The sequence below is a fragment of the Lacerta agilis genome, chromosome 7 (genome assembly GCF_009819535.1).
Source record: "Lacerta agilis isolate rLacAgi1 chromosome 7, rLacAgi1.pri, whole genome shotgun sequence".
Classification (NCBI taxonomy): Eukaryota; Metazoa; Chordata; class Lepidosauria; order Squamata; family Lacertidae; genus Lacerta; species Lacerta agilis.
In genome coordinates, this window is record NC_046318.1 from 6,564,478 (window position 1) to 6,575,304 (window position 10,827).

The 10,827-nt window shown below is 43.1% G+C and overlaps 1 protein-coding gene across 6 annotated transcripts in view; it reads left to right on the forward strand.

Annotated features, from left to right (window-relative positions):
• MTA1 (metastasis associated 1) overlaps nucleotides 1-2,023 on the forward strand; it is a 67,125-nt gene extending 65,102 nt beyond the window's left edge. For 3 of the 6 annotated variants that reach the window (XM_033154282.1, XM_033154283.1, XM_033154284.1), the window contains 2 exons: nucleotides 69-220; nucleotides 1,744-2,023. In XM_033154282.1, the coding sequence (XP_033010173.1) occupies nucleotides 69-220; nucleotides 1,744-1,882 (291 nt within the window). In that variant the 3' untranslated portion in view covers nucleotides 1,883-2,023. Of the gene's footprint in view, nucleotides 1-68; nucleotides 221-1,743 lie in introns of those variants that run through there. The other 3 variants (XM_033154285.1, XM_033154286.1, XR_004427000.1) reach the window with 2 other exon arrangements.
• The last annotated feature ends 8,804 nt before the right edge of the window (nucleotides 2,024-10,827 follow it).

Consider the following 10,827-nt stretch of genomic DNA (forward strand, 5'->3'; position numbering starts at 1 on the left):
CTTATTCCTAAAGTGGTTTCTGCAGGGATTCGTAACATTTTTTGTTGTTCTTTATATATTGCGTTAAGGGGCCAAGTCGAAACTTGCTACTCAATGGGAAATCATACCAAACAAAAGTCCGGTTAATCCGTGGTGGAACCATGTTTCCAGTGAAAAGGAAGAGGATGAACTGGATTGACGCTCCCGACGATGTTTTCTACATGGCCACTGAGGAAACCAGGTAGCATGGGAACTTCAGTAAGAGTCCGTTCTGTGATTCTGTAAGAGTAATCAGTTTGCAGTGGGTTAATGACTGAACTTCTGAAAAGATAGAGTAAGATTGAAATGAATCAGTAGTTTCTTTCTTCAAAAACAGACAGATCTGGTGAAATGGCTGCCTTCAACCAAAAGTTGAGTCCTTATTTTGCAGAAAATTCTGCATACTTTTCTCAACCTGCAAACCTAGTATCACAGAACTGCTAGTAAGAGAGTTTGCTTCTTTACTGGCTGCAGTTATTAATGACTCACTCGAGGAGGATAGAATCGTAGAGTTGCAAGGGACCTCCAAGGGTCATCTAGCCCAACCCCCTGCAATGCAGGAATCTCAACTAAAGCATCCATGACAGATGGACATCCAGCCTCTGCTTAAAAACCTCCAGTAAAGGTTTATGAAACATATTTTAGCAAGCAAGCAAAGTTAAATGAGAATTCGATAATAAAACACGTGTAATATAATACATAAAACACAACTAAGTGGCACGTGTATTTTTTTTAAATAATAATATTTATTAAGGTTTTACAACAAACATACATAAAACAAAACTACATAAACAACAAATAAAAACAAAACATAATAACGTACATAATTCTTATACCTAATATTACTTCCTCACATTGTGATAGGACTTCCTCCTGCGTCCCTTGCGAATACCTTTTCGTAACCTCTTAGATTCCCAAACACTCATAATCTACCTTCTAATTACTAAAATTCCTTAATATCTTATACCTCTTAACCTATGTTATAACTAAGTGGCACATGTAAGGCCACACACACATTTTTTTCATGAGTTAGGAAGCTTTTAATGCAAACTTAGCAGTATTGAACATAACAGGCTTAGCCATGCTAGACAGCAGATCTTTCATTTTGTCAGTGTCACTAGGGATGGCAATCAGCTCTTAAGAATTTCTTTAATAATTTGCCATTGGAATTCAATACAGCTTTCAGCAAAACATTGCTGAAGAAGACAGAATTGGGATTCAAGTTGACCTTAACGGTTTGAAGAACTGAGCCCAAACTAACAAATAGAATTTCAGTAGGAACGTACGTAAGGTTCTGCCCTTGGGCAGGATGAACCAGAGGCACAAATATAGAATAGGGGCACATCTGGCTTGCCAGTAGTACATGTGGAAAGGATCTAGGGGTTAACTGATGCAGCAGCAAAAAAAGTAAAGGCTATTCTAGGCTGTATCAACAGAATTCTAGTGTCCAGATCATGGGAAGTAATAGCTCCACTTTTTTTTTTTTAAGGACCCATCCTATTTTTGTGATTATAGGTTGTTTCAAACTGCTTTCAATGCTGTATTTTAAATTATTGTAACCCGCCTTAGGGTGAAAAGCGGGCAATAAATTAATAATGGAACAAAGGAAACTGCATTTTTATACAGCCCCCTAACGGAACAGATCTTGAAGCAACTGATAAAAACAGGAAAAGAAAGTTACAAGTATCTGTTCTCTGACAAGGTTTTCTTTTCGTTCTCTCCCAGGAAAATCCGCAAGTTGCTTTCTTTCTCTGAAGCGAAACAAGCTGCAAGACGGCCTTACAAGCCTATAGTCCTCTGGCCAGTAACAGGTTTACATCTACAGCAGCCTGCGAATGATGAGCCGATAATCATTGAGGACTAAAACGAACCTGACTAGCCCTTGAAACACTGATGGGAGTTGCCAGAGAACTTTCCCCAACTCCCACATAACTCTGCTGTAAGTTCTGTGGCCACAGGATGGGAATCCACTGCTGGTGAATGAGAAGGAACAAAACTACGCCAAGACGGGAATTGGGCCCGCTCTGGTTCTTGATGGCCACAGACGACACAAGCCTGCTCTTTCTCCTTTAGCAGATTTTTCTTTTGCTTGTAGTTTATTCTGCTCTTTTTGTAAGCAAGTGGGAAGCAATGTAAATGTAACTTATTGGAGACATGGATATATTCCGCATATTCTGTTTTATCTTTTCGTAAAGCAAGACGCTCCATTTTACGAGACTGTTGCGCTGTGTTCGTGTGTTTCTGTCAACAGTACCATTCTGTGTTTATTTCTTTGTAGATAAAAGTGCCAATGTGTGTCTGTTACACCTGGAAATATAGGATTTAGAAACCAGCTACAGGTTTGGTGGGCTTCTTGCTCCTGGTTCCTTTTGGTTTCAGCAAACTTGTGGCAGTTTTGCCTCAACATGGACGCATGACAGGGAGTTCCAATGGACAGTATGAGTATTTTGCTACAAGGGGGCCACTGTGTGTGTGTGTGTGTTTGAAACAAGCTGTTTCGGCATGAGATATCTAGCATTTAAAGCTGTCCCTCCTCATCCCAAGTAGGAATATTCTTCATGATCTCTGTGCGGTTTCATGTATAGGCAAACTAAGGCCTGGGGGCCGGATCCTGCCCAATCGCCTTCTAAATCCGGCTTGCAGACGGTCCGGGAATCAGCGTGTTTTTACATAAATACGACGTGTCCTTTTATTTAAAATGCATCTCTGGGTTATTTGCGGGGCCTGCCTGGTGTTTTTACATGATTAGAATGTGTGTTTTTATTTAAAATGCATCTATGGGTTATTTGTGGGGCATAGGAATTCGTTCATATTTTTTTCCCAAAATATAGTCCGGCCCCCCACAAGGTCTGAGGAACGGTGGACCGGCCCCCTACTGAAAAAGTTTGCTGACCCCTGATGTATAGGATTGATTCCAGTCAAAATTTCCAGGGGAAATCTAAGGGGATCTCTTTTTCATGGGTTTTTTAATCTGTTTTGCGGGTAGGGAGTTAATTATGGAGCCTTTACTTTTAAGTTGAGAAATACCTCACTTTCTGTGTTCTAGTATTTTTCCCAGCATGGCTGCAATATAGCAGGCATTATTTAAGGGCCCTGATTATAGGGGCCTGTTTCCCATCTCGAATTGCCATTCTCCAGCAATTCTGGGGTTGTGTTTAGGAAGTTTTGCTTCCCAGCAAGAATGATACCAAGGTTTCCTCTCGGCTTGTCTTGCTGACAGGCAGCAGGCTTCTGGCTATATCAATTTGAATTTTACCTCAGCATCTCATTTCATTTGTGGGAGAAATGGGTGCTTTCAGGCATTTCGTACTTGTCTGTACACTGATCCAAATCCTGGATAAAAAAAGTTTTCTTGAGGAGAGAAGGCCTTCATCTCCAGCTCTAGGTTCCAGGGCTTGGCTTCTCCCTTCTTCACCAAAGTTACCAACAACTGCTGTATTTAATAGATCTGGACCTCAGTGGTTTTACATCCAGAATAAAAGGTGTCCCTCTTCTGAAGGAGCCGGCCTCTCTCTCCTTCGAAAGCCTGTGAACATTTCTAGTGAGCCCTCTCACTGCATCATTATATGAACCAGAAAGACAGCTCTGACTTTCTTCTATAAAATTATACAAGATTAATTTAAATCTAAGCCAAATCTCGCTGTGCTAGGATTTCTGCCCATGACTGTTAAACATCCCCACCACATATGGAGAACATTTGCAGGAGGAGCGTTATACTTCTTACAAATAAATTGTGTTACAGGAAACTTGTTGAGCCTCACGGGCACAAAACAAAGTAGATTTCAAAACATAACATAAAATTCCGTCATACTTTAAAAGGTTTTAACATACCGGTATATACATAAAGAAATAAAAGAAAATCCTTAAAAACACATACCCAAAATTTAAGTTGTCACAGAGGTCATCAATTTTTTAAAAAATTCATGAATTGTTCAGAGAAAGAACACAGACAAAACTCAGATCAGGACCAGGCCAGAATATCTTCATTTAACCAAGCAAAATGCCCTACCCACTTTACCATATTACAGTAATTTTGCTTGTCACAGACCATAATAGTTGTGTTAGGTTATTGTTTATTCTTTGTTACATACCTTGGAAAATCAATAAAAAGAGTATCAAAGAAAGAAGACATTTCGTACTTGGAAATATTAAAACCAGGGCAAAGTCTCTTCACCTGAGATTGCCTGTTTCCCTGGCTCATCCCCCTCAACTTTTGGTTATGATGGTCAAATAAATCATAGATCTGCATATCTATACCTTCGGGTGTAAAGGTAAAGGGACCCCTGACCATTAGGTCCAGTCGTGTCCGACTTTGGGGTTGCGGCGCTCATCTTGCATTACTGGCCGAGGGAACCGGCGTACAGCTTCCGGGTCATGTGGCCAGCATGACTAAGCCGCTTCTGGCGAACTAGAGCAGCGCATGGAAATGCCATTTACCTTCCCACCAGAGTGGTACCTATTTATCTACTTGCACTTTGATGTGTTTTCGAACTGCTAGGTGGGCAGGAGCTGGGACCGAGCAACGGGAACTCACCCCGTCGCGGGGATTCAAACCGCCGACCTTCTGATCAGCAAGCCCTAGGCTCTGGTTTAACCCACAGCGCCACCCGCGTCCCACCTTCGGGTATAGGGCAGTATAAAAATGAAATAAAATAAATAAATAATAATCTTCATAGTATCAAAATTGAATACTTCCATCCACTGATGGATTATTAATCTTAATGCCTCCAAAGAAATATTTATCATAACCCATGTGAGAAGAAATCCCGAATCAATTAACTATTTGCTTGATTTTGTATCACAGTTGTTTGAAGTTAGACTCGTCCCGTGCAAAAGAAAATTGCTTATTTTGATTCCCTTGGCATTTGGTTGCTTAAGTGAAGGGGATTTTGGTGGGTTTGGGGCTTCACAACATTTGGATATATGCTCTCCTTCATTACATCTGAAACAAATAAGTTTCGGATGGAGCCTTGGCTTTCATCTGAGATTGGGTTTCTCATTCCTTTCTCAAATGACCAATGACATCAGTTAGGGTTACTTTTGGTTTGCCGTCTGTGAGCATGGCAAATGTCTCAACCTTTGTGACTCCAAAAAGTAGCAGACTTTGCTTGTTCCAGCTCCTCAATAATGGCTAGGAACTCATGGTTGTTAGTCTTTCTTGGACTCAAGCTTTAATTTGAATAGTTCCTTCAAGCTTGATGAGAAGGTGTGCTTGAAAATACAAAAGACTGGAAAATTGTCAGTCATCTTGGTAGCATCATCGCAGTGTTTAGCGTGGGCCATCTGGGTGTCTGAAAGACTACCCAAAATAATAGACACTGCTATGTCATCCTGCTGTTCCCATCTTATTAATGATACACCAGGTCTAGGCGTCTCTTCCTGGATGCAAGCTATAATGCTTCTTACTTTGATAATGGTTTCCAGCCTGTTCCATTGAGTAAAATTACTCTAAGCGGTCTGCAGCTTTGAGCAGCAACAAGATTTTGGCTGTCTATCGTAAAAAGAGACACATCTTTTAAAATCTCCGACAGTGAAAACAACAACTTCCGCCTACTGCAGAAGAGGGATAGAGGAAGGAGGGAGGATTTGATCATCTCTGGTATTTAGACTTATCAGGGAGAACAATAAAACTATAAAGCTGCTCCCTGGCACCTCGTGGTTGAGAAAAATCTTTCACCACTCTAAAAAAAAAATCAAGTTTTTAAATTCCTTCAACAAGCTGAAACCCTGCATAATATTCCTCACTAGAATCCCAACAAAATATTCCACATTCTGAGCCCATAACCTGTGTCAGTTATTTGATTGGTTTAGAAAGAAGAATTTAGAATCCTAGAGTTGGAAGAGACCACAAGGGCCATCCAGTCCAACCCGCTGCCAAGCAGGAAACACCATCAAAGCATTCCTGACAGATGGCTGTCAAGCCTCCGCTTAAAGACCTCCAAAGAATTCGCTGGATCCCTAGATCCAAATGTAAGGCAGAATACTCTCCGGTAAGAGAGAGCCCCAGCCCCTCATCCCACTAACCACAAACCACTGTCTCTTGACCCTAACCGTAGCCCTGTCCCCTTGACCCTGACTCATACCATAACCATAACCCCTAAGCTTCCTCCTGACCCTAAATCTAACCTGAACCCTGACCCTTGAACCCTAACCTTTAACCCCTAACCCCCAGATCCTGACCCCTGACCCTAACATTGCAGTTGGTCTCTCAGATATTAAGCTGATGGTATATGGGTCACGAAATTAGAAGACGCCTGCTTCTTGGGAGAAAAGCAATGACAAACCTAGACAGCATCTTAAAAAGCAAAGACATCACCTTGCCGACAAAGGTCAGTATAGTTAAAGCTATGGTTTTCCCAGTAGTAATGTACGGAAGTGAGAGCTGGACCACAAAGAAGGCTGGTCGCCGAAGAATTGATGCTTTTGAATTATGGTGCTGGAGGAGACTCTTGAGAGTCCCATGGACTGCAAGAAGATCAAACCTATCCATTCTTAAAGAAATCAGCCCTGAGTGCTCACTAGAAGGACAGATCCTGAAGTTGAGGCTCCAGTACTTTGGCCACCTCATGAGAAGAGAAGACTCCCTGGAAAAGACCCTGATGTTGGGAAAGATGGAGGGCACAAGGAGAAGGGGACGACAGAGGATGAGATGGTTGGACAATGTTCTCGAAGCTACTAACATGAGTTTGGCCAAACTGTGAGAGGCAGTGAAGGATAGGTGTGCCTGGCGTGCTCTGGTCCATGGGGTCACGAAGAGTCGGACATGACTGAACGACTGAACAACAACAACAAATATGGGTTTCTCAACTCCAAAGTTTACTGCGTATTTATAGCTGTTTGCCTTTCCATTTAATTTGCATAGTCCATAAGACATTACCCTCAAACATCACTAGTCGTGATGCTTTATTGGGTAAATTTGGGTTTACCCAATAAAGGGACAGTGCAATAAGGTGGGGGGAAATTTGGGGTGACAGATTATTTGTTTCAGGGTTATCACTTTTTGCTATTCCTCTTTTCATACCTACTGCTTCCTCAGTGCTTTCATTCTCGGCCTGCTCATAACTATTTCAGGGTCAGGGATAGATAGATAGATAGATAGATAGATAGATAGATAGATAGATAGATAGAGAATTCTTTAATCCCTCAGATTTACACAAAACCAGAAAACTGCCGAGGTATGTGCTGATTATTTATATTAATTTATGCCCATAAATATCAGGGAGGTTCACAGAATTTACAGCTGGGCCCTGGACATTTGTAAGAGACCAGGGAAGTGCGCAGTTATCTACACACAGAAACCACTGATATGTAATTGGCATAAAATAACTCGCAAGTGAGAAAGTGGGGAGAAGGACAGAAGGGAACGCCTACTGGTGATGCAAGTGGGAATGTCCAAAGTTGCTCCTCATCTAGAAAGTTGAATTATTATTATTATTATTATTATTATTATTATTATTATTATTATTATTATTATTATTATTACCGGTATTATCATGAATTGAAAAGAAAGAAAAAGTTTTCCTGTTGCAATTTGTATCTTGGACAGCAGGTGGCGGTGTTGTGCTGTAACGCTGCTGAGCTGTTGTCCCGGGATTAAGTTTCCCTTTCAATTCAGCACAGGCAGGATTTTTGGATTTATGGTTTTTGCATCCTGATAATGTTTGAAATGCTAATGTTTTTGCATTGTACTTTTTTTTGGGGGGGGGAGGATTTTTTTAAATTGTAATTTTTGGAAGGGTGTTTTTTGGGGGTGGGGTGGTTGGGGTTTTTGATTTTTGAAAGGGCTAATAGCAATTCAGTTGTTGACGAAAGACCCAAGAGGTTTTGATAGACTAGAATGTTTTAGAACTCATTAAGAAAGCAAAATCCAGTGAAGGCGAAGCCTCAAAATTCTGCAAGCAGTAGAACAAATGAGCAGTTTCTTTCTTACCGCCTTAGATAATATCACAGACACCCAGAGGGTTTACACAAAAGAAGGTGAGACAGTTGTTCAGATGTACCAAAACTTAGGGGGGCAGGAGCATATGGATTCTCCAGCAAGTGTTCATGTGATGGCCTGGGAGTCAGACTCTGATGCTGAACCTGAGGGATCCCAGCCTGCACAGGATTCCCCACCTCCAGAACCAGCTGAGCCGGGGCCAGGGCTTGAGCCTGAAGGATCCCCACCTGTGCTGGATCCCCAGGTGCAGGCATCAGCAGAGTCTGCTCTGGCTCCTGATGGGAGGGAGGACCCATTGCCTGCAGGTGCTCCACTCCCAGCCTCTTCAGAGGAAGATGAGGCAGCCCCTGGGTCCAGTAACCCACCAGCCTCTCCTGAGCTGCAGAGGCTCAGGACAGAGAGGCGAAGAGAGCTAAGTGCCTACAGGAGGAGTGCTCGCCTCCAGGCCTGGAGGAGAGGCGAGTCTCCTGAGGATCGGGGCCGCCCTAAGCATAGGGCCAGATAAAAGCCAGCCAGACCCAGCCCAAGTTGCGTGAGCAACTTAGTTGCAAGCGTATGCTCAACCTGCAACCTCGTGCCTGCACCTGCCTTGGACCTTCACCTGCTCCCTGCCTTGCTCCCCGCTGGACTGACCTCCTTTGGACCCCTAGACCCAGGACTGGACTTGGACTACGCTTCACGGACAAACCCCTGGGGCCAGCACAGTTCACATCGTATCTTTGTGAGAGATTTATATAATCTGAAGCTTGAATCCCATAAACATTGTAAGGTAAGGTAAAAGGTAAAGGACCCCTGGGTGGTTTAGTCCAGTCAAAGGTGACTATGGGGTTGCAGCGCTCATCTCGCTTTCAGGCCGAGGGAGCCGGCGTTTGCCCACAGACAGCTTTCCAGGTCATGTGGCCAGCAGGACTAAGCTGCATCTGGTGCAACGGAACACCGTGACGGAAACCAGAGCGCACGGAAATGCCGTTTACCTTCCCGCCACAGCGATACCTATTTATCTACTTGCACTGGCATGCTTTCAGACTGCTAGGTTGGCAGGAGCTGGGACAGAGCAACGGGAGCTCACACAGTCACACAGATTCGAACCACCGACCTTCTGATCGGCAAGGGGAAGAGGTTCAGTGGTTTAGACCACAGCTAAGACCCATGTCCCTTAAGAAACACGTGACACAGTTCCTGACCGTTACTGAAAAGCTAAGACATTTCAGAATACAAAATGGACGAGGAACACAACATTTGTTATCTCCTAGGATCCCTAGGACGTAAATTGAATATGTTCACAGCTCGCATGCACACTTTACCAAAGTTATCACTCAATGATGTCATTGGACACCTGAGGGGAGAACGTGTGGAAAGGAGAGCACATTGTGCCATTAGGAACGACTCCTCACACAGGAAGCGATGCAGCTTATCCTTTGGTGTGGTGCAAGGCAGGGCCCAAGACCTTTTGTTGCCTGAAGTGAACCAGAAATGCCCCCCTCACCTGTTACTCAGATATAGACTGCCCTTGAACATAGGAGTTCTGTTTCAGCTAGGCCATTTAACGGCCCTTGCTAGACAACCCTGTGTCTGCATGCCTCTTGCCTGTTTTTAAAACCGTTTGACCTAGCGGCCAAATCTTTCCAGTTGAAGGTAGACAGGTGCCCATTGGCCTGCACAGGATCTCCCCTGCCCGTGCCGCATGGAAGAACCACCCCCCTGTGTCTTGAAGGACTGAGGACTAGCCACGTGGTTGGGAGTCTTGGGTTGTTAAAAGCCCAACCCCTCTCAATCTGGCCCACCTTGAAGGGGGTCCGCCTTGTTGTTGTTGTTGTTGTTCAGTTGTTCAGTCGTGTCCGACTCTTCGTGACCCCATGGACCAGAGCACGCCAGGCACGCCTATCCTTCACTGCCTCTCGTAGTTTGGCCAAACTCATGTTAGTAGCTTCGAGAACACTGTCCAACCATCTCATCCTCTGTCGTCCCCTTCTCCTTGTGCCCTCCATCTTTCCCAACATCAGGGTCTTTTCCAGGGAGTCTTCTCTTCTCATGAGGTGGCCAAAGTACTGGAGCCTCAACTTCAGGATCTGTCCTTCTAGTGAGTACTCAGGGCCGATTTCCTTGAGAATGGATAGGTTTGATCTTCTTGCAGTCCATGGGACTCTCAAGAGTCTCCTCCAGCACCATAATTCAAAAGCATCAATTCTTTGGTGATCAGTCTTCTTTATGGTCCAGCTCTCACTTCCGTACATTACTACTGGGAAGACCATAGCTTTAACTATTGCCTTCTAGCAAAGTCGGCTGCATGAAGGGGGGGGGGTGAGCTGGGCTGAGATTGCACGCAGACAGACAGGGCACAGTGGGTCTCTGATTTTATTTTATTTTATTTTTTTAAAATAATATTTATTAAAATTTTATAACATAACAACAAGAAAACAAACAACAACACAACAACTATAACAACTACAAACATTAACAAAAAAGAAAAAACACAACAAAATAACATCTTACTAATTCAATTTTTCTCTCATCTTAGTGGGACTTCCTCCTATCTCCTTCTTCTGCGTCCCTTGTATACACCTTTTTCGTAACTTCCAAAAATCTACAAAATTCTAATCTATTTTCTAACACCAACTTCTCCCTTGATAAATCTTATTTCATTGATTTGTATTATATCCTTCTCTAGTTCCTAGTTAATTATATCTATCTCTTATCTTATCCTCATCTTAGATATAAAACATCTAATTTCTACTCTACAACCTATCTCGTCATCAAAATATCTATTTTTTAATCTTACAGTGCTCTTTTAAATACAGTTTAAATTTTCCCCATTCTTTTTCCACCGCATCGTCTCTCTGGTCACGGATTTTCCCGGTCATTTCTGCAAG